The 24,777-nt window shown below is 31.1% G+C and overlaps 1 protein-coding gene across 1 annotated transcript in view; it reads right to left on the reverse strand.

Annotated features, from left to right (window-relative positions):
* Positions 1-24,777, reverse strand: part of LOC145291107 (uncharacterized) — a 416,667-nt gene that overhangs the window by 77,749 nt on the left and 314,141 nt on the right. Inside the window, exons 39-43 of the mRNA XM_080136623.1 lie at positions 20,836-21,096; positions 14,283-14,329; positions 11,341-11,505; positions 7,911-8,078; positions 6,231-6,492 (exon numbers count right to left, since the gene is read on the reverse strand). Coding sequence (XP_079992749.1) covers positions 6,231-6,492; positions 7,911-8,078; positions 11,341-11,505; positions 14,283-14,329; positions 20,836-21,096 — 903 coding nt within the window. The remainder of the gene's footprint in view (positions 1-6,230; positions 6,493-7,910; positions 8,079-11,340; positions 11,506-14,282; positions 14,330-20,835; positions 21,097-24,777) is intronic.

Consider the following 24,777-nt stretch of genomic DNA (forward strand, 5'->3'; position numbering starts at 1 on the left):
AATCGTAATATCTCATAGTTAACAACGAAGCTCGCCTGTCTATTTAATTTGCTCGACTTTGGGAAGATAAATATTCAACATTTGTCGCTCGCCGCATGTGGGTTAGTCTTTTTCCTATGACATCTTGGGAAGTGTTCCCGCAGTAAATGAAATACTATCCCGCAGTCAAACTTGACCTCATTAACTCATTAAAACGGGCACCTGCCAAATCCAAGTAATTAAATAAATTCAAACGTGTTTCCGTTAGCATCTTGCGGTGGGGCAATCGTTAACGTCGCACTTTTTTTTTTTTCACACTTTAATTTACAACTTTGCCTCAACGTTTCGGGTTCGATCCTCATGCTTACCTACCAAAACATTTTTTTTTAACCACCCCCACCCCCGGAGTTTCTACACACACCTCCAAACACCCGAGCAACGCCGGGTACCCCGCGCTAGTCTATAAATATAAAAGCGAAAATCTATGTATGTATGTATGTGTGTTCGCTTTTTCTGTATGCCTACAAAAGGCTTCTTTCAGAGAAGCAGTTGCTCGGTTCACAGCTTTTTAAAACTTTTTATATCACATATAAATCGTAATATCTCATAGTTAACAACGAAGCTCGCCTGTCTATTTAATTTGCTCGATTTCGGGAAGATAAATATTCAACATTTGTCACTCGCCGCATGTGGGTTAGTCTTTTTCCTATAACATCTTGGGAAAATAAAAATCCCGCAGTCAAACTTGACCTCATTAACTCATTAAAACGGGCACCTGCCAAATCCAAGTAATTAAATAAATTAAAACGTGTTTCCATTAGCATCTCGCGGTGGGGCAATGGTTAACGTCGCATTTTTTTTTTTTTTTTTCACACTTTAATTTACAACTTTGCCTCAAGGGTTCGGGTTCGATCCTCATACTTACTTTTTTTTCTTTTTTTAACCCCACCCCCATCCACCCCCGGAATTTCCACACACACCTTCAAACACCCGGGCAACGCCGGGTACCCCTCGCTAGTTTAATTATAAAATTAAATAATACTTATAGTTACACGTATTAAAATTTATTCCATTAAATACGAATATCATTAAATTATGGTATAAAATTATCCTATGAAGTTATGGATGAGCAAATTATGATATTTAATACACATAAAACAAGCTGTGCATGTGTGGTCCCTCTCTGGTGCTGCATGTGAGATGACGCCACAAAAAATAGTGAGGAAATGATGAATGTGAGAAGTATGAACGGCCAACGTTGCCTTCACATTTTCACCAAGTTTCAGAAAAATCTAATGGATGAAGCAAAAAGTGTCATTTTTTTGCAATTTTGGAGCATTTGTGCTTCTGGACATGCTGAATCCCAGTGAAAATGAGCAAACACTGCAGGTTCATGCCTTAAGATATGTATATTTGAATTCAGCACCATGGAAAACCACTATATAGACATATGTATCAAGTTTTTGAGTAATATGAAAAAAGAGCTCCAGAGGGATGTGAACCAGAATTTTACCGGGGTCACCAATACTGAATTAATATTAATGTTAACTATATGTCTGTTGGTGATCGTCTAGTGATTAAAATAGACAGTTAATTCATTTATCAATGAATATGAGACACTTTGTAATAAAAACAAACTTAGTTTATTTATGATATATTTCATATACACATTTCAACACAATGACAGCGGCGGAGGGGTTGGTGGTAGACGTGGTTGCGATACTGTGACAATTTGTTCCTGAGTCGTGCGTCTCTCTCTCTCTCTCTCTCTCTCTCTCTCTCTCTCTCTCTCTCTCTCTGACTCTCTGCTTTGTTTATTTTCTCTTTTATTGAAGTATTTCGACCTGGTAACCCATTTCGTCACCAGCCCAGTGATTTCACTTGCCTGGTCTGACCCATAAACGATTTGACGTCATGGTTTTACGTCATGGGGATTCCATTGTTTCATTTTCGCTCGCCTGGTCTGACCCATAAACGATTTGACGTCATGGCTTCAGGTCATCACTAGCCTGGGGATTTCATTGTTTCATTTTCATTTGCTTGGACAATAGCTTGCTTGCACCTCTCCATAACATTAAGAACAATGGCCTTCACATTTTGGCGAAGTTTCAGGAAAATCTAATGGATGGATCAAACGCTATGAGATAAAAACTATAATTTTTGGCCATTTTTGGGCATTTTTGATCTCTTTTGAGCCCCTGGATACGCCAAATCCCAGTGTAAATGGAAAACGGTGCAGTTTCAGGTTTTAACACATGTATATTTGAGTTGACCACCATGAAAAACCACTATATAATCAGACATATCAAGAAATATGAAAAAAGAGCCACAAAAAAGGAATGTTTTTAGCACTAAAAGTCCCCAGGGACGCGAACCAGAATTTTGCCAGGGTCACCAATACTGACACCAATACTGAATTTATATTAAGAACATTGGGTTCCATATTTTAGCCAAGTTTCAGAAAAATCTAGTGGATGGATCAAAAGTTATGGAGCAAAATGTATCCTTTTTGGCCATTTTGGGGCATTTTTGATCTCCTTTGTGACCCTGGGGATGCAACGGGAATTTTCGCAAAAAAAAAATTTTTACTGTGCACATTTATTTAATGAAATACAATTTGTGGCAAAATTTCAGGACAAATTAATGGACGGTTATTTGGCAATAGTCTGGACGCATGGATGCAGGGCCACACAGACGTACGGAAGCCACTGAAAACATAAGTCCCTCTCCGATAAATCGCGGACCAATATTGTTTTAATACAATAATAAGATTCAGTTAATCTAATATTAAATATACGAAGCATTAAATTTTGCAATACATTCATGGCATTGAAATAAAATAATAATTAAATTTATATTATTAAATGCAAAAATAAATAAGCGACACTATTAAATGCAAGCATAATGAAATTAAATTATTACATTATGTTATTAAATTCAAGTATTATTTAATTATGCTATTTCATTATAGCATTAAATGAAAATATTATTAATTATGCTATTGAATACAAAATTAAAGAATTTTTTAAATCATGCTTTGCATTTACATGTTAATATAAAAGTTAAACAAAGTATCATTAAATGATCATATCAACATGAAACATGTTTAATTGTTATTAAATATTTAATTGTTATTATTAAATATTTAATTGTTATTATTAAATATTTAATTGTTATTATTAAATATGAAATTGTTATTATTAAATTTTTAATTGTTATTAAATATTTAATTGTTATTATTAAATTTTTAATTGTTATTATTAAATATTTAATTGTTATTATTAAATTTTTAATTGTTATTATTAAATTTTTAATTGTTATTGTTAAATATTTGATTGTTATTATTAAATTTTTAATTGTTATTATTAAATTTTTAATTGTTATTAAATATTAAATTGTCTTATTGTCTTGAGGTGGCATTTACCCCATATGAGTTAAGCCGGCTTCTTCTAATGAATTCACCGTATTTTACACAAAAGCTAACCAAGCTCAGCGATCCATTACCAACAGCCAGATATGGTTCCAACGACAAGCGTCATAGATTGTCGGACCCAGAATCAGTTTGGTATGTTACTTAACCTTTCTGAGTCACGTTTTTAGCTGGCTACTGCATCACTTCTTCCAGTCCTGAGGAGGAACTGAATCTGAAAGAGTGATGCGGCAGTCAGCTAAAAATGTGGCTCAGAATGGTTGAGCAAGATATCAAATCGATTCCAGCAATCTATGGTGTTCACCATTGGAGCCATAACTGGCTGTTAATAGTGTTAGCATTGGAAATGGATCACCGGGCTTGGTCAGCTTTTGTGCAAGATGCAGTGAATTCATAGGGATGAGCTGGCTTAACCAATCTGGAGTGAATGCCACCGCAAGACAAGCAGACAAATCAATTTAATATTTAATAACAATTAAGTTCCTGTTAGATTACAGTGCTAAAATAGGTAATCATTTGGTAAGACCAGGTGTTGTGTGTACTCTAAACCCTGAAGCTGGCTATTCTTGCTCAAGATATCTTGCAGAAAATAATGCAATACCCCTATGCCCCTGGATGGTTAAGAGATTCTTGGGGATTATGCTACTTAATACACATGTCATTAAATTATGCTATTTTATATAATTATTCCCAAAATGATACTATTAAATTTTACTATTGAATAAAGAAGCATTAAATCGAGTTATTAAATTATTCTATTAAATACAAATACTTTTAAATTATGCTATTAAACTATATTATTAATTAGAAGTATTATTTTATTCTATTAAAGACGAGCATCATTCAAACCTACAATTAAATTTTACTATGAGAAACATATGAGAGTTATTATTATGTTAACTAAAAGACACGTGTAATTGTACTAGTAAATTATGCTAGTAAATGCAAGTATTATAAAATTATGATATTAAATGTAAGCCTCATTAAAATGCTATTAAATTATGGTAGTAAATTGCTATTAATTAAAATTAATTTAAACCATGCTATTAAATATCAATATGATTAAATTATATCATTAAATATCAATACTATTGAATTATGCTAGTAAATACCAATATCATTAAATTATGCTTTTAAATACCAATATCATTAAACTATCCCATTAATACTAATCATAATGAATTATGCTAATAAATACCAATACAATTAAATTATGCTATAATATCAATATAATTAAGATATGCTATTAATTACAATAACCATTGAAATATACTTACAATTACCAATATCATTTAATAATGTTATTAAACACAATATTGTTAAATTATGGTATGAATTATAAGAGGCATTAAATTAGGCTATTAAACATCAATATCATTAAATTCATTAAAATATAGTAACAAATGAAATCATCATTAAATCATATTAAAAATATTAAAATATGATATAAAAGACTAGCATTATTAGGCTAATTAATATAATTGTGCAGGTAAATGATGCCATTAAATACCAATGCAATTAAATTATTGTATTAAATACTAATAATACAAAAGTTTGCCATTAAATGCTCATAACATTTAATTATGCTATGTAATATCAATACCGTTAAATTATGCAACTCAATACCAATACAAGTTATATCATTAAATTATGCTATTAAATACGCATACAGTTAAATTATGCTATTAAATATCAATACAGTTAAATTGTACTATTAAATTATGGTATTAAATAACCATGCCATTAAATTACGGTATTATATACAACTACCATTAAATTATGCAATTAAATATTAATACCATTAGATTATGCAATTTTATACCAATACCATTAAATTATGCATTTAACTATCAATGTGATTAAAGTATGCTACTAAACACTAATACTATTAAATTAAGCTATGAAATACCAATACCATTAAATTATGCTATTAAATACAAATAAAATTAAATTATGCTATTGATCATCAATACCATTAAATTATGTTATTAAATTCTAATACCATTTAATTGTCATTAATTACAAGAAGTATTAAATTGTTATTAAATGGAAATTCAATTAAATTATGCTATTAAGTACCAAGAACATTAAATAAAGCTACTACATACTCACATCATCTGATATTAAATGCCAATCCAATTAAATTATGTTATATATTACAAGATTATGCTATTATATTCCGATATTATTAAATTATGTTATTACATAACAATACTATTAAATCATGCTATTAATTGCAAGAAGTAATAAATTATGCTATTAAATACAAACTGAATTAAATTCTGCTATTAAATACTAATTTTATTTAAATGTGCTATTAATTACAAGAATGCATTTAATTATTTATTTAAATATTAATACTATTAAATTATGCTAATATCAATACCATCAAATTATACTATTAAATACCTATACCATAAAATTATACTATTAATATCAATACCATAAAATTATACTATCAATACCATTACCATTAACTTATTCTATTAATTACAAAAAGTATTAAATTATTCTATTAAACATCAACACTATTAAACTATGCTATTAAATATTCATACAATCAAATTTATCTATTAAATACCAATACCATTAATTTTGCTGTTAAATGATAATTCCATTAAATTGATATTAAATACCAGTATCATTAAATTATGCTATTAAATACTAATACAATTAAATTATGATATTAAATATGAATACCATTAAATTATACTATTAAATATCAATGCTATTTTAGTATGTTATTAATTACAAGAAGCATTAAATTATGTTCTCAAATGCAAGCATCAAATAGTTCAACAAGTGAACTGATTATATTCACCATGTTTGACATGACTTTTTTGACGGAACTTCAAATCCAGGAAGTCTAACTTGTCCATCTGCATCATAACAAGGGCACTTTGCTGGCGGCATACACTTGTTATCGAATTCCACCAATCCTTCAGGACACTGGCATCCAGGTTTGCAATCTTCATTTTCTACACAGGTGTTTGGTAATCGAACATCCATACAGGTTGTGGGACAACTTTTACTCTTATTCTTGCAATCAAACCAAATTTTGTCATCTGTACAATTTATTTTCTCTGTGGTTTAAAAAAAAACATTTACAAAAGCTAATTTTGTTATCCTTTAGACAATCAGACAAATCAGTATTATTTAATTTTGTATTATTTTTTTATTTTTATTACACAACATTTTCGTTTTGTTTATTTCTATATTTAAAAGTACATAAAACTCCTTTTCTTCTTTTAATGTTGTTAATTGCAGATTTGTTGCAAGTAAACCAGTGTAGTGTTTTAATTCGTCATTTATTAATATATACTCTGCACATATATCGATATATTAAAAATCATACGGCTATATCAGATCAGTGCAAAAAATTCATCTTGAAATGAAAAACTGCATGTTCTTGAATACTTTGCTCTCTATAACTTGATTCCATCTGCCAACAAATTTATAAATGCCTTGCTGCTAACTCAGGTTCAATTTTCTCGAATGATGTTAACATAAAGCTATCTAAATGTTTTTGTAATTCTTGAAATAATTGATAATCTTAAGGATTAGACCAGACCAAGAGAATACGCAAGATGGGACAAGATTTCCAAACCAAATTCTCCTAGATCTTTGGTCAATAGTGCTGTGTAAGAACAAGCATTATCATGATGGAAAACGATTCCTTTTCAGTGGCCTAAAAAAGGTAATTTTCAGATCAGCGTGGGTGAGAATATTGCAGAAAAATATGAATGATTCTTTAATAGTCTGAAAAGGAAAAGTTATAAATTAATCACAGTGTTATGAGTAAGTAATGACAATATCCATAAAATAAATTACAATGGTTTAAAACGAACCTTCTACAAAAACTTTTTCATCGTCCTGATATTTATTAGACACATACATATTTTGATGATTAACAACTTTAAATCATGCTGATCACATTTATGTTCCAAAATTAGGGCCTCACTGCCAGATGTAGTCTGAGACAATATGCAGGGTTGGTCTAGAGTAGATGATAGGGTTTGAGTGGTTGATAGAGTTTTGAAAGTAGAATAAGAAGAAAAAGATCATCATCATCATCATCATCATCATCATCAATTTAATGCCCATTTTACACACTGAACAGTTTGTAGAAATTGACTTTCAAACTATCTCTGCCCAGGTCTTTAACTATCCCTTTCTCCATATATCAAGTCCAACTTCATTGCTTCCTCCCATGAGTTTCTTACCCTTTCTCTGCCGACTGACACTGTTACCTCAACTGTTCTACATATACTAACCCAAGAACTCTCATCCATTCTTTTAACATGACTATACAAATTAAGTCATGTTGTGCACACATCTATCTATACTGTCCAGATTTAATCTTCCTCTGAGGTCATGAAATCTAAGTCTGTCTTTAAGAATCGTGTTGTATCATTCTTACATTATTTTTCCATACAATATTTTTTTTTATAACGAGTAAACACAAAACACAAAAGATTTTTAAACACAAAATGTTACTTACTATCACAGTCCGTATGACAAATTATAGTCTCTAATTTCTCTCCCAAACATCCACTTCCTTCGAGCATTGTATTGCCTAATATGCAATTTCTCTCCCTCGTTTGCTTTCCAGATGTACAAGGCTCTTCAGCACTACATCTGCTCCATGGTGTCCATGAAGTCCATTCACCTGAAAACAAAAAGTTATTATGTATAGACAATTTATAGAAGGCTATTAACAAGGCAGAAACTATACTGAGAAGATAAAACTGAAAACAAGATGAGGTAAAAGTGAAAGTTTTTGTTATTTTGTTTTAATTTTTTTATTATCATTTTTGTATTCTTTTTTATATAAATTGAATTTTCTATTTCGCTTTGTTCATTAGAGATATCTCCTATATAATATTTTGACTGCAGAAATTCTCCTCTGGACCAAAGTATTGTAGGTTTGCAATAACAGATGCTACATACTAATTCATTAGGTTTAGACTATTAGCCAATATCTTATGTAGTTTTCGAACACAATTTTAGACACATTAAGTCGTTATAATAAAATGCTACGTTGTATCCTAGGAGCAACACCATCACAACTGAAACATCTATAGAGGAAGGAGTTCTTATTTTTCTCTATAAATATTTATTTAATTTTCCCACTGCTACCAGTTGACACCAGGATCTATTCTACATTTTTCTATGATACTTTAATTGCGCCCATTGTAACTGCTTATTAGCTACATAACATAATCTTTCCATTTCCCGATTAAATAAACAGATTTCACTAATAAATTGTAACAATAACATACTACAACAACAAATGAAAATTCTGTTGCTACTAGATCCGGCTGTCCAAAGATATCGGCTTCTTGACTTAAATGCACCAAACATTGATGCTATTGATTTTTGTTGTTGTTGTTGTTGTTGTTCTGCAAAGTAAAAAAACATGAACAGCGATTTTTCTTTTCAAAACAACCAAATCAAGCACAACAAATAAATAAATATTTTAAAATATAAAGAACTTGAAGCATAAATTTTTTTACCATAATGATGGAACACAAAAATGGTTGATATGCAATAAAACAAAACAACCAAACTAAACACCAAGAATAAATATTTGAAAATATAAACAATTTGAAACATAAGAACATATTCCCAAAATTACTGGGTTTGGCAAAAAATAACCTGAAAAAAGGTTGATATGCCTTAAAACAAAACAACCAAACCAAACCAAACAAATGAAAATTGGCTAGTCAGTTTAATATTTCAGCTTAAATGCTATCTAGGTCAAACTTTTACAAGATAACTTTATATGTTGGATAACGGTTCTCATAAATTAGAAATTTTTATAAACATAGGACAAAAATACTAAAAGACATAAATGGAATACTGTTGCAATATTTTGGACCTATTAATGGGGTATGATCCCACACAGTCGGACGATTCTATTTATAAACGATGCTGCTAAGAACTGACGAATCAAATAAATTCACGTTCTGCTACCAACCAATCAGAAACCAGAATTGCTTCATAAATATTAAACCTTTTCTGGAACAATTTCACATGTTCTTTCCCGGGTTTCGACACAGTAAGAATATTTTGTTCTGTGGGACTGTCTACTACAAACAAGTCACCTCCCAGGACTTGTGTGTAACAGCGAACCATCTGAAACTGTTCTGAAACTAAAAATGGCTTACACTTCTAGAGGTTATGGGCCCAGCACGCTTCCACTGCGCCACTATACTATATGTATACTTCTATTTGACAATGTAAGGGTAGGCCAAAGTTTTATCTGCATTTCACTTCTCCATATTGTATGAAGTATTCTCTAGGTTATATCATCAAAATGTTGATAACTATAAAAATATTTATCTACTCAAGCTGAAACTGTTGAATACTGATTATTGTTATCAAAGAGCATCAGATACAGAGTGGAACAATAAAATTGTCACTCTAGGAAAGACAACATGATTCCATTTCTGTTTAGTGAAAATCGGTATTCTTTTTCTGTTGCAGACCATCTACTAGTTGACCAGTTGCGTACAAATCCCAAGAAAGTGACACAATATTCAAAAAGTTAGATCGGAGATGTGCCACTGTACAAATCATTTTCTCTATAGATCCAAGTTATGAAAACAGGACCATTGCTAGCACCTTCAAAATGCAAATCTGGACACTTCAAGTTTTAGTCATTAGTGTGATTTCAAGTGAATGCCACATCATGCCACATCATGCCACCTCACATCTTTGAAGTCGGCTTGAAAGCCAACACTAAAGTGTACCTGGATGTGCTGAAGAGTGTGGTGATCCCCTGGTGCAATCAGGTGATTTCTAGCAGACCCTGAATGTAGCAGCAGGACTCGGCACCAATCCACATCCAAAGAGACCCAGGCTTGGCTTCAGAAGGAGTTCTAAGACTTTGTACTCTTCTCTCATTGGTCCCACTCCTCCTCTAACCTTAACCAGTTGGACTACTTCATTTGGTCATAGGTCGAGAACATCACCAACATGACCTCTCACAACACCGAAGCCAGCCTGATTGCCGTCATCTGCCAAGTATTTGCCAAGCTCTCACCTGCATTTGTGGAAAAGGCATGCTGTCAGTTCTGGATCAGTATTAAGGTGGTGATTGAGGCTGAAGGCGTCTACATTGAATAGATGTCAACTCTACTACATAAATTTCCTGAATTGATTTTTTTCAATAAAAGTATTGTTTTCTTTAGGGCGACAACTTTATCGTTCAACCCTGTATATAAAATTTTTAAAAAATCAGAAATTGAAATCTCATCAAATAGATGCAGAATTTCACTAGTCACAATATGAGCCAAGTAATGAGTTTCTATAATGAACAGAACTGAAATTCATAATATTTGCTTTATCTGGACTACTGTTCTCATCTTGAGTTATTTTCATAACATTTTGATCGATACACTCTCCAACCCCTTTAGATGTATCTTGTCGAACTCGCAATGTTTTTGCCAAACTCAGGAATCTGCATGGAATTTGAAACTGAACCCTTTATTTAATCCATATGGGTAGCATGTTCTATCAGTTATGACCCGGTAGAAGTCCTAAATATTTCGCAATTGTATTTTGAGTGTCATCTGCACTGAGGATTGAACTTTAAACTTCTAGAAGAGTGTCATTATAACTACATTTTACCAAGTACTTTATTCATTATGCCACAGGTCCTTGCTGAGTTATCCTCAAAAGTGTGACTTTGACATTTGCTATGACACAGACTTTTATTTTTGACCTAGATATCCCAAAATCTAAGCAGTTCTAAATAAAACCATAAACGATATTTTGAACAAGTTTGGTGATGATTGGTCAAGTGACATGGACGCTAGGCTATACACAAACAATCAAACTAAACCAAAAACATAGCTTCCACTTTGACAGCTTTCAAATTTTCTTCGTTTTATCTGGATTTGGAAAGAAATCTAAAATGTACTTACTACTGCAGACATCTGTATTACAGTTGGCCATTTCTTTTGTAGGATACATGCAACTTTCATTTCCAACTCCGTGAAATTTAAAGCGATACCGTTTTTTAATTCCATTGTTGCAAGTTTTGGTACAGGGAGACCATTCTAACCAATCACTGTACTTACAGCCAGTTACTGTCAAAAGAAATTATCATAACAAGAAAGATAAACAGTAATATTTTCTGTCTTATTGTTTTCAAATAGATTTAATTTATGCTTTTTATAAAAGGTCTATTAATAACTTAAATAGCAAAATGAATTGATTGAACAGAATAATTTTGCATACAAATATTAAAATCAACATATAATTCTACTAAATCTTTTCTCTAGAACCCTTATTCTAATTTTGATCAAAATCTATTACATAATTTTGATTCTAAAAAATTTCTAATGCTTAAGTGGGTTTTCAGAAGAAATTAAAATTCAGGGAATGTTGCTTACTTGGTATCTAATGACTATGAATTAAATTTAATGTAAACATGAAACATTGAAATTTTGAATAGCAAATTGTTCCCATATTATGCTTGCTGAAAAAAAACTCTTTAAAATACTCCAAAGAAACTTTGAGAATATTTATTGATTGATATCTAACACCTATTGTTAAAATTTCACAAAAATAGAAGTATTTGAATTTTACAAAGGATTTCCACTCCATTTTTTTATAAAACTAAATTTAACTATAATATAATCATAATAATTGGTCATTAATTAAGTGGTAAAACTTTAAAAATTTTACAAGTCAAATTTCAAGCCTACTTCCTGCCACTTTTTCAATACTTTGTCCTTCCGATCTTATAATTAATAATAGTTGGATTTATACTATTGATTGTGTTATTTATCATTCTTCTAAGTGAAGTGTAGTTTGTTAATTATTTAGTTTAACGGTGCTTCTGTAGTTGAGTCTCATATTGACCCAAATGTTTCCGATTGCAATTTATAGAACAAACTTAAAATGGCTAAAGCAGTTTACAATTCAAAAGCCATGATAAAAATATATAAAACAGACGACACTAAAACATCCGACTGTAAAATCAAAATGAATTTAATCATGATAATAACAGATGTTCCATAAAAAATCTCATGGCAGAAACACAAAACTGCAACAAATGCAAACATTTTGCTTAGATTAAAATTGGAGTAAGGGTTTAAAAAAATGTAGATTTAAATATCATATTCTTAATGCTGCATTTCATTCATTTCAGCTCTCTATCATTTATTGATACAAGTAAAATGGATGTATTTTTAAATTTGTGCTCATTTATTCAATAAAGTTGCAAACATTTCATAATAGAAAAAAGAAAGTTGATTCAGTTAATGATTCAAAGAAAATTATTACACTTATTCTTAACTTGGATGGAGAAAGAGTTAATTAAAAGAGGAAAAAAAATTAAAGTTGTTTTATTTAAAATCATTACTAACTGATTGCTCAGCAGCGGCTCAAACATGTTCCGTAAATTGCAATTGGAAGCATTCCAGGGCATATGGGTTTCCTCCTATAAAAATACTAGTTTAATTTGCACTAATCATTGTTATTTTGTTTTAGGATCAAAAAAGTTCAGTTGTTTGTCTCCATCAGCAATTCTTACAATTAATCAGCATAAAATTCTGGACATGCAGCAGATGACCGCAAGGGATCAAAATATGCCAGTCTTTTTGACAGATTTGTATTCTTCAACAGCCTTCCTCTATTAATGATGCACCACGTTAGGGATCATTGCAAACTAAACTTTACGAGTATCTCTCCATTGTAACTATTTGAGGAAATGCATAGAGCCTGCTCTTGGCTAAGCCAGCAGGATTCCGGATAAAACTTCCTGATATTCTAACTACAGCTTTTTTTAAAAAAATCTGGGTATTGAAAAAGATTTTCACAAACTTTGAAATTTAACTCATATTTTTCAAATGTTGAATCATAAGTACTTATCCAGTTTATAACCCAAACTCTGACAATTCTGTAATGTTAAAGTGGGTTGATTAAATGATGGAGGTATTGTTATTTTATTAATATTTTATTAACATATATACAAGATGACTTTTTGACACCATGTTGTTCAGCTCCAAATCATCGTTGTTTCTGCATGTATTCCTGCACCAAAAGGTCCAATCCTTGCGCGTAAAAATATAATGCTGATATCACAACAAACTTTACGTCTACATCTTCCGGTAGGTTACATAAACAGTTGAAGTGAAGACTGCCAGATGATTAATTCCCCCCTTTTCTGCATGTTAAGAATAGTTTTCTATCTAGAAATACATTTTTAACATATGGAAATGGGGTGGGGTCACATTGACACAGCATGTTGAAAGTCATTTTCAGTCAACCTAACAGTTAGATGACAAAACACATCAATTAGGTTTCCAGGAACCCAGATGCAACTAGATAGGTCGTCGAACATCTGGGAACATGATCCACCACCGATAACATCAAATGGAAAAGTGACAGTGTTCTACGACAAAGACATACAGGCAGGCAGATACATAAAAGACAAGGCCATCAAGCCAGACATTGTTATATGGAACAAGCCTGAAAGGACTGCACTCATTATCGACGTCACAGTTCCAAACGACTTTGGCCTTAATAGAGCAGAACGGGAAAAGATAACAAAATATCAGGACCTAAAAAATGATCTAAAAACATGGTCTATGATAGAAATAAACATTATACCAGTTGTGACAGGAGCAACTGGCCTAATAAAAAAGAACCTTCAAAAATACTTAGAAGCAATCCCTGGAAAACTAAGCTGTAAGGAAATACAGATAGCAGCCATAAAGGGAACAGTGTCTATTCTTAAAAGAGCCCTCAGATATAAATTTAAACTGTAATAGAATCAAGTGTTAGCCCCAAGAAGGAGCCCCTTGATCTCTTCAAACTAACAAAAGTAAAATAAAAAAAAACGAAAAATGTTACTTACCTGTGCATGTGTATTTTGTACAGGAAATGCTGTTCCCTACACATGTACTACAAATAGCAATCAAATCAGTAATTAGTAAGCAGTTTATAAACAGTTTATTTAATCAGTAGCAAATGATTAATATTAGTGTAAATTAACACCCTCCACTCAATATCCACTTCATAAAAAATAAGATTCTACATTTTTTTATTGATTTATGTGAACACCCTGAAAAACTTGACATAATGAAGAAATAAAAAGATCAGAGAATTTACAGTGGGGAACCAGTTTTGTATATTAATTTAACGTAAAATCATCTCCTATTTCTGGAGTATTCTATAGTTTTAGAGCAGTTAACCAATTCTTTTTTCTATGGGAGATAAATTCTGTGCATGTTTTTTTCTTTTTTTATATGATGATTACATGTGGTTTTACTACCTTGTTACTTGGACTTCTGGTTAATGGCAAAAAATTTAGTTAACAGTTCTAAAAAGCTATAATGGCTCAAAAACTGTGGTTTATTTTATGTTAAATTTATATACAGAAGTGATCCTCCACTCTAAATTCTAAAATATTTGTTTTTTATTATTTTTTTGTTTTGTTTTGTTCTTCTTTCTGACAGATTTTCCAAGTGTTCATATGTAATTGCCTAAAAGACAATCTTATTTTTTATAAGGAGGGAGGGGGGGTCAATGGAGGGTGTTACTTTACAATAATATCAAACAGTTTTTAATTAGTAAGAAACACTTTTTTAAAACATGAAGAAAAATAAATAAGGCCTAATATATCATGGAAAATACATATAAAAATACTTTAACAAACCTAGGAACACAATAGAAACTAAAAAGCATGCACATAATCTGTACACAGCAGATCTAGAGGAGTCCAACGTAGATGAAATAAAAACTCTTTACGGCAACAAATGGATGTTTTGGCAGAGGGAATATGACAGTTTGGAAGAATTTTATCTTGCATGACAACTGGAAAATGCACTGGTGTCCAGTTTTCAAAGAACCTTAATACATCTCTGCATCTTTACATTTACACAATTATGTTTACTAGCATGCATAAACAGATCAGATATTTGGTAGTTAACACATAGTAGTAGTAGTAGTAGTAGTAGTAGTAGTAGTTACTACAATGCCAAAAGCAGCAGCAGTAGCAACCATGATGATTTTTTTAAATATTTGTTTAAGTTGTGCACTTAATGCTAGTTGAAGCAAACACTTAATTTAGATTGGGATTTAACTAATCAGAAATATTTTTTATATAAGCAGAGCAATTGTTCCTAAAGGTTATTTCAATGCTGTTCAAGCTCTTTAGCCACCAGAAAGCAGAGTTCAACTACCAAATCCCTCTCTTGGTGCACAAACCAAACCTGTCTTTAGCTATCAGAGTCGACATTTAAACTTAGCTATCCATGATAGTGATCAGCTAGCATGTGGACTTACTCTCAATGCCATTTTGACACACGAAATCTAATTCTAACCCTTATTTGTATGTATGGAATTTTGAATAACTTTATTCTGTCATAAATACTCAGTATCTTATTCTTCGTCCAGACTCATGGACTCCTAATAACCTTTCTTTTATAAAACCTGTTCATTACATGTTTAATAAAAATAGCCAATAAAAGTTAATATAAAATGTCAGAATGAGACTTTGTCTTATATTCTATAAACTTATACGAGCTGCATCAACCTGGATATGGCAGAGATTTACAAATGATACTCTGACAAAGGTTGTCATTGTGGTTAGGTGGACAATCCTTCCCTGAAAGGTCAATCGTAAGCACACATCTTGAGTATGGGAACAGTGGAATCTCAGATGACGAACGTTCTGAGATGGGGGATAGGCAAAGAAGTGATCTCCTTAAATCCTTGCTTCAATCATTATTGCAAGTCAAAATACAATAATAATAATAATAATAATAATAATAATAATAATAATAATAATAATAATAATAGTAATAGTAATAATAATGATGTTAGATAAAATAATAATAATAATGATAATAATAATAATAATAATAATAATAATAATAATGTCAAATAATAACTGCATTATTGCAGAAGATATAATGAAATCATTTTAGTTTTTAATTTTTATTTATTTGTACGTTTTGTAACTCAAGATAGACAACTCCCATTATATTCTTCAATTTAAAATGAGTTATTCTCTCTTGCTGATATTTTGTTTGTTTTTTGGTGATTTTTAAAAAAGTTTCATGTTAGCAGTTATCGGAGCTGGATTAAGTAATTTTGACAATAAAGAGGCAATATCTTTTCAGCTTGTGTTCATTCCACCACCATGCATGGCAGTGAGACATAGGTCTCAAACGCTTCTGACTTGCAACAGGTTCAGTGTAATGATCATGCCATGGTGGACATCTGGCAGCAAAAAAGACAAGAGAATCTCTTCAATCATGCTCAATCAGAAGTTTGGTATTGGTAGGATTTTCAATGTCTTATGTGCTCGGTCTCTTAAGTGTACATGTACAGCGTGTCACCTCCTGCATTATCTCATTAATATGCATAGATAACATGGGCATGAGTGTGCGTGGAAAATAAATAAATCCTGTCTTGCATGCTTACTATATGACTGGTATCAGCACTATGGATCAGACTGCAATGAGAGTAGGCATGTGATGTTGCATAGTGTTGCTCACCCTAGGATCTAGGACATTTGCAGCACCTTGAATACAGGAAATTGTATTATATTGTCCATAGCATAGCACAACACTAATAAATGAAAATTGGCTCATCAAAAACTAAGTTTGATTTGTCAACTTAAATGTTATTTGGGTCTGAATCTGAAAATTCGACAAAATAATTTGATATGTGAGATGAAAGATTAAAAAGAAGAACATTTAAATTAAAATTATTTTTGTTATAATTAATAAAGAAAAATAAATATTAAAAAAGATATTATCAGAAGATTAAGTTGAAGAAAATCATAGAAACAGACTATTAATAGTCACAGGCAAAAGGTGTGGAGATTGAATGGAGAAATGATTAAGTGTTCGGTTAGAAGGAAGTGTGGAAGAAGTTGAGCTCAGGACCAGAATTGTGGGTAAATGAAAGGGTCCTCAAGGAATAAGGTAAGATGGCGGTGGAATGAGGAAGTTTAAAAGGAGTGAGTGGAGAAAAAGTTTAGTGAATAAGGATAGCTATATAGTGGCAAAGAGGAGAGTAATAAAAGCAATATACAAAGCCAATAAGGAAGCTGAGCAAGTTAGGTTTTCAGATATGAAGAGATAACTAAAAGAAGGAAGAATTCAGAATAACTAAAGAGATGCCAAAGACAAATACGGATATTGTTGGAGAGAAATAGAGCAACAAGTGAACAGAGTAAGAGGGAGTCTTGGGAATGTTACTCTGAAAGCTTGTTGAATACTGAGTTTTTTAAGAAATTGAGGAAATCTATGAGCTGCAGAAGCAATATCTGGTTCAGCTATAAAGAATTAAGAAAGAAATGATATAGGAAGCTGTAAGATGAAGAAGAGTAAGGCTGAAGAACACTCAAGCATTGTTACAGAAGTGTTGAAAACTGTGAAATAATCACAGACTTGAAAAATTAGATAATAAAAGAGGACATTATCTCGAAAAACAATTGTGAATTGTTAAATGATTACTAGGGGTGCTCTCAATAACTATAATTACATAGCCTTAAAGTTAATGAATCAAGTCCTAAAAATGATTGAGAACATAAATGTCAAATGAGAATAGATGAAATGCAGTTTGGTTTTATGCCTGGGCAAAGTACAACTAGTGCTATATTTATCCTGAAACAAATACAAGAGAAGTATCTAAGTAAGAAACCTATATTTTGCTTTTGCATCCCTGAAGAAACCTTTTGACAGAGTGCCAAGAGATGTCTGGTGGACTAGATTATAAAAATCAAATCTAACTAAATCAAAACGCAAAGTCCAACAAGCTATGTAAAAGGATGGTTAGAAGATATGTATGTCTATATAGAATGTGAAAATTTGTTCAAAGCAACTTTAAATTTGGATATGGTAGGCATCATGACTATGGCCTCTGATAGGTGGTAACACGTGAAAAAAAAAAAAAAACGCAGGCAGAGAATAGTGCTTTTCTTATATTGAGATGAAAATGCCTTGGGTATATATTTTGCTGAATCTTGTGGAGACCACAATTTCACACTAGGCTTGACAAACTCTTTGAAATGAAGATTTAATTTCCTGTTAATGGTGCTGTATGCCAGAATCATGTCTTCTCACAGACTCTGCTGCTCAAGTCCAAAGATCAATAGTTATGATGCCTTGAACTATTTGAACACCTACACGCTAGCATTTATTATCAAGCAACAATTCCTTATCTTCAAAAATATATTGTGAGTTCACTGGTTAATATAAAAAAATATATATATTGTGAGTGAGTTCACTGGTTAATATAAAAAAATATATATTGTGAGTGAGTTCACTGGTTAATATAAAAAATATATATATTGTGAGTGAGTTCACTGGTTAATATAAAAATATATATATATTGTGAGTGAGTTCACTGGTTAATATAAAAACATATATATATTGTGAGTGAGTTCACTGGTTAATATAAAAACATATATATATTGTGAGTGAGTTCACTGGTTAATATAAAAAAATATATATATTGTGAGTGAGTTCACTGGTTAATATAAAAACATATATATATATATTGTGAGTGAGTTCACTGGTTAATATAAAAAAATATATATATTGTGAGTGAGTTCACTGGTTAATATAAAAACATATATATATTGTGAGTGAGTTCACTGGTTAATATAAAAACATATATATATTGTGAGTGAGTTCACTGGTTAATATAAAAACATATATATATATTGTGAGTGAGTTCACTGGTTAATATAAAAAAATATATATATTGTGAGTGAGTTCACTGGTTAATATAAAAAAATATATATATTGTGAGTGAGTTCACTGGTTAATATAAAAACATATATATATTGTGAGTGAGTTCACTGGTTAATATAAAAAATATATATTGTGAGTTAGTTCACTGGTTAATATAAAAAAAAATATATATTGTGAGTGAGTTCACTGGTTAATATAAAAAAATATATATATTGTGAGTGAGTTCACTGGTTAATATAAAAACATATATATATATTGTGAGTGAGTTCACTGGTTAATATAAAAAAATATATATATTGTGAGTGAGTTCACTGGTTAATATAAAAAATATATATATTGTGAGTGAGTTCACTGGTCAATATAAAATATATATATTGTGAGTGAGTTCACTGGTTAATATAAAAAAAATATATATTGTGAGTGAGTTCACTGGTCAATATAAAAAATATATATATTGTGGGTGAGTTCACTGGTCAATATAAAAAATATATATTGTGAGTGAGTTCACTGGTCAATATAAAATATATATATTGTGAGTGAGTTCACTGGTTAATATAAAAAAAATATATATTGTGAGTGAGTTCACTGGTCAATATAAAAAATATATATTGTGAGTGAGTTCACTGGTTAATATAAAAACATATATATATTGTGAGTGAGTTCACTGGTTAATATAAAAAATATATATATTGTGAGTGAGTTCACTGGTTAATATAAAAATATATATATTGTGAGTGAGTTCACTGGTTAATATAAAAATATATATATTGTGAGTGAGTTCACTGGTTAGCAACAAGAATGATGACAGGATTTACCACGTTTACATGCAAAGAGAAGCTTCAAATACTAAATCAGTTTTCACTTGAACAGTGGCGGATGCAACAGATCCTAATTCTGGCATACAACATTATCAATGGAAATTTAAATTTACATTTCAAGGAATTCTTCACCACAGCACCAAGTCATTGTTTCCATATGTCCACACAAAAGAGGAACTATTCTTATTTATATCTCAATAGAAGAAAGCAACAGTATCTCTATATTTTTTCTCTGTGAAACAGCCTCCTAGAGGAGGTTGCGACGATGCCTACTATATCCACATTCAAAGTGACCTTGAACAAACATTTGAACTAAATCATAGATTTAATTATCTTTTGTCATTTTACATTTTTCTTCCTATTTTTTGTCAATAAATAATACATTAAAATGTGACAATTTTAAACAAAATTCAACAAGAAAAATGTTAAAAACTGTTCTATAAAAATTAATCTTAAATGAAGAGTATATTTTTATTTTTATTTAATGAATTAATTATTCTTAATAAATAATCAGTAGTTATAAAAATATGCATATTTGCTCATTGTTACTCAAACAAGCACAAATGTGATATGTTAATATTAAAGTAGATTTATACATTTGTTATGGTTAGATCAATGTTTTCCAACAATACAGGGAGGTGACAGTGGCTCAGTGGTTAACGATGTGGATTGACAACTTGGGTGTGCCAAGTTCAAACCCAGTTCATTCCACAGAAACACTTTTATTTAAGAATGTTGGCAATCTTCATGTGGTCCTTCCCATAAGTACCCGATATCCTTCCAAAAAGAATTTTTAATAGAAAAATATTGGGGAAATGAAGGCCAACAAAATTCACCATGAATGATACTCAATAAACAAACAATAAAAACAAACACTCACCAATTATTGCAATCTCTATGAATCACAACACCTTCTTCTATCGTATCATTAATATAGACAGACTCAGCTTCGGATGTTAAGCCAGGTTTACCATCTTTTTCGATCCATCCAATTACACGATTCTGAATCAAACCAATTTCTTTTTGTAACGCATCCTTTGTCAAGACACATTGGCATGGCTGTTCGTTGCAAGGTCTGCTTTCTATAGATCTATTAAGGCATGGTTGCCACGGTGCAAATGCTATAGTTTTCTCGCATCTCCTACAATACAAAATATATGGGAAAATATGGGAAAGAAAATGATATATTATTATACAATACAAGAAGAATATCTTTTTCAGGGCGGGTAAAATTAGTTTTACAAACAGAACAGATTTGCACCTGTAGTTTTCTTTAACTGTGATTTCTATCTTCATCTTTTCTAGTCTATCATGTGGACTCAAGTAAATAATCCATCATACTTCAATGTGGTACGTATGCATGACTTGCTTTTATGTAGTCTACAGTCATCTAATTTACATACTAATAGTGAGAATTAATATTACTTTCACATGACCATTGGATTAGCTGTGCATCGCCATTTTGATTTTTCTATCATTAAGTGGACTATACAAAACACACAGACATGTAGGTGCTTGCGAAGTCATTTTCACAATCGTTACACTTTTTCATATAGCACCATTTTTGTATTCCTAACAAAGATTAAATTCAGGATATATTGCTATTGCAACTTATGTGTAGAATCTATATTTCAATTTTGATCAAAATATATTACAGAATTTTCATTCTAGAAAATGCCTAGAATTTAAGGCTTAAGTTTAAGGTGTTTAAAAGAAATTGAAATTCAGGGAATCTTGCTTAACTGGAATGACTATGGATCAAATTTAATGTGTATCTGAAATATTTGAATTTTCATATGGGGAGTTGTGCACATTAAAATATTTTTAAAATACCCAAAAATAAACAGAAATTTAGAGAATATCTTTTAATTGATGTCTAAAACCTATTGCTAAAATTTCACGACATTTGTAAGTATCTGAATTTTCAAGTAGGGCTTCCATCTCCTCTTAGTTTCCATAAAACTAAATTAAACTAATATAGCTCACATTACTCATCCTTACACCTAACTTCTGTGTTCTCAAATTCATAATGATTGGTTAATTATTTTAGGAGTGAATTCTATACATAAAAATATATACACATACATAACTTCATATAAACAGAGATATTTTTTCATCAATAATTATATTCACTTACAACATATTCGTCTCCCTTGTTTTACAGAGATGAGTGCAAGTAAAAACGTTTAACAGCTAGTCCCTACAGCTTTCGAAACACAGAAGAGATGTTACTCGCCCATCTCTACTGTATTGTTATGTTCATGATAGGTGTTCGACTGAGCTCCAATCCATGGTCATCTTCTGTAAAACGTTCACACCAAAAACTCATCTATCTACAAGGTGGAACGATAAAATTGTCCCCCTAAAAAAGATAACATGATTCCATTTCTGTTTGATGAAAACAGGTTTTCTATTTTTGTTGCAGACCATCTACTAGTTGGCCAGTTGTTTATAAATCCCAAGAGCGATAGGAGCTTTCTATTATGTCTGAAAGTGACACAATGTTCAGATGTGCCACTGCACAACTCATGCTCTCTATCGATGCAAGTTATGACAACAGGACCATTGCCAGAACCCTCAAAATCCAGACAGTTCAACGCTTGAGAGTACAGTTTTGATCTTTGGTGTGGTTTCAAGTGAGGGCCACATCACATTTTCGAAATCGGCTTGAAAGCCAACATCAAAGTGTACCTGGATGTGCTAAAGAGTGTGATCATCCCCTGGTGTAATCAGGTGGCCGCTAGTAGATCCTGGGTGTGGCAGCAAAACTCGGTGCCAGCCCAAAAATCCAAAGAAACCCAGGCTCGGCTTTAGAAGAGTGCTATGACTTTGTACCCTTCTCTCGCTGGTCCATCCCCCTTTTATCCGACCTGAACCCACTAGACTACTTCGTTTGATCATATGTCGAGAACATCACCAACATGACCTCCCGCAACATTCAAGCCAGTTTTATTGCCGCCATCCACTGAGTATTCACCGAGCTATTGCATGCTCCCAGTTTTGAACCAATATCAAGACGGTAATTGAGACTGAAGGCAGCTACATTGAATAGACATCAGCTATACCACATAATCAAGTTACTTGAATTGATTTTTTCAATAAAATTTTACAAATAAATATTGTTTTCTTTAGGGCGACATTTTTATTGCCCCACCTTGTACAGCCACTGCAAAAAACTTTCCTTTCTTTATCTCTCCCTCTCTTTAACAAAAACAAAACAAAACTTCTACGAGCAATTATTTTTAGAGAAAAAAATGTTGAGCTTGTTTAATGCTCATGTGTGTGTTGCATGACAGTATGAGAGTCTCTATGTATAAAAATGTCTCTGGTGCTAAATCATAAAAATGAAAGTTTGTCAAGTAGAAAGATGCACATGTGTACTAGAAGAAGCTATCCATGGTGATGCTAGATTGGTTTATCAAGTAGATGGTGATGGGTAAGTGTGTGAGAGTTAGTAGCAGTAAGAATTGTTTGTAGTGCTGCTAACTTTCTTGATTAGTTGGTTGCTGTTTGCTGTTGTTTATATACAAATACATATTATTGGTTATTGTTGTAAGTTCCCTTGCATAAGAAATTATATATATATATATATATATATATATATATATATATATGTGTGTGTGTGTGAACAAATGATTAATAAAACATGTTAAAAGACATCTTGAAAAAGAGTTAAAAACATATTTAATTTTAAAAAAGAAGCACAAGATAAGTGGATAATCCTTAATCCGCGGAGTTTCGAAGAAATACTCTCCTTCTCATCAGAGGGCAGGAATTAGCAAAATGCGGGATCGGATTTTGCATATAAAAGTATTTAATGAAACTACAAGTAAGTCACAGATCTTACTTGTTTTTATATATATATATATATATATATATATATATATATATATATATATATATATATATATGATGAGAGGATATATGTAAATGCTATTCAAGCCGTTTTAATCGATTTTCTCAAAAAATTTACCAATTTTAATTTTGTAACTCATCATGTGCCTAATGAAGCCTCATGAGAGTTGAAAACGTTAGCAGATATGACGAGCAGAACACTTAATCATTAGCCCACCAACTGGAATGAATGGATCAGAAAAGAAACAAACAGAAACTGTTAATGTTGTTTAATTAAATATATGTAGATAGATAGATAGATATAACAGCAATAATTCTTACATGTATGCATACATATTGATATATATATATATATGTGTGTGTGTGTGTGTGTGTGTGTTATTTTGGTAAAAAAATTTATTTCACCCTTTGTGCATACCAATCCTTTTTGTTTAGAAGCTCAATATATGTTAAATACAACAATAGAGTTATATAAAAGAATAACAATATAGTTACATTCCAAAATCCAAATATTTATTTTTCATACGAAATAGCTCCTCCAGCATGTTAAAATTTTGATACATTTTTTTACAGATCCATTTCATTTTGCAAAAATAAATGATTATTATTATGTCAATATTGGCTCTTTTCGAATATGAACCAAGATGGCTGACGGAACAAACACACGATGTTCAGTCTTTTATGAATTGTTTGTTCCTTCTTGCGGCATTATATTGTTATGCATTTTTTCTTTCCAGTTTTTATGAGGGGTATATGCATGAAAAGAGCTGATACTGACATAATAATAACTGTTTGTTTCTGCATAACAAAATTGATCTATACAAATTGTACCAAAATTTTTACATGCTGGATAAACCGTTTTGCATGAAAAATAAATATTTGGATCTTGGAATGAAACTATACTGTTATTATATATATATATATATATATATATATATATATATATATATATATATATATATATATA

The sequence above is a fragment of the Euprymna scolopes genome, chromosome 12 (assembly GCF_053919585.1).
Source record: "Euprymna scolopes isolate OS-2025 chromosome 12, ASM5391958v1, whole genome shotgun sequence".
Classification (NCBI taxonomy): domain Eukaryota; kingdom Metazoa; phylum Mollusca; class Cephalopoda; order Sepiida; family Sepiolidae; genus Euprymna; species Euprymna scolopes.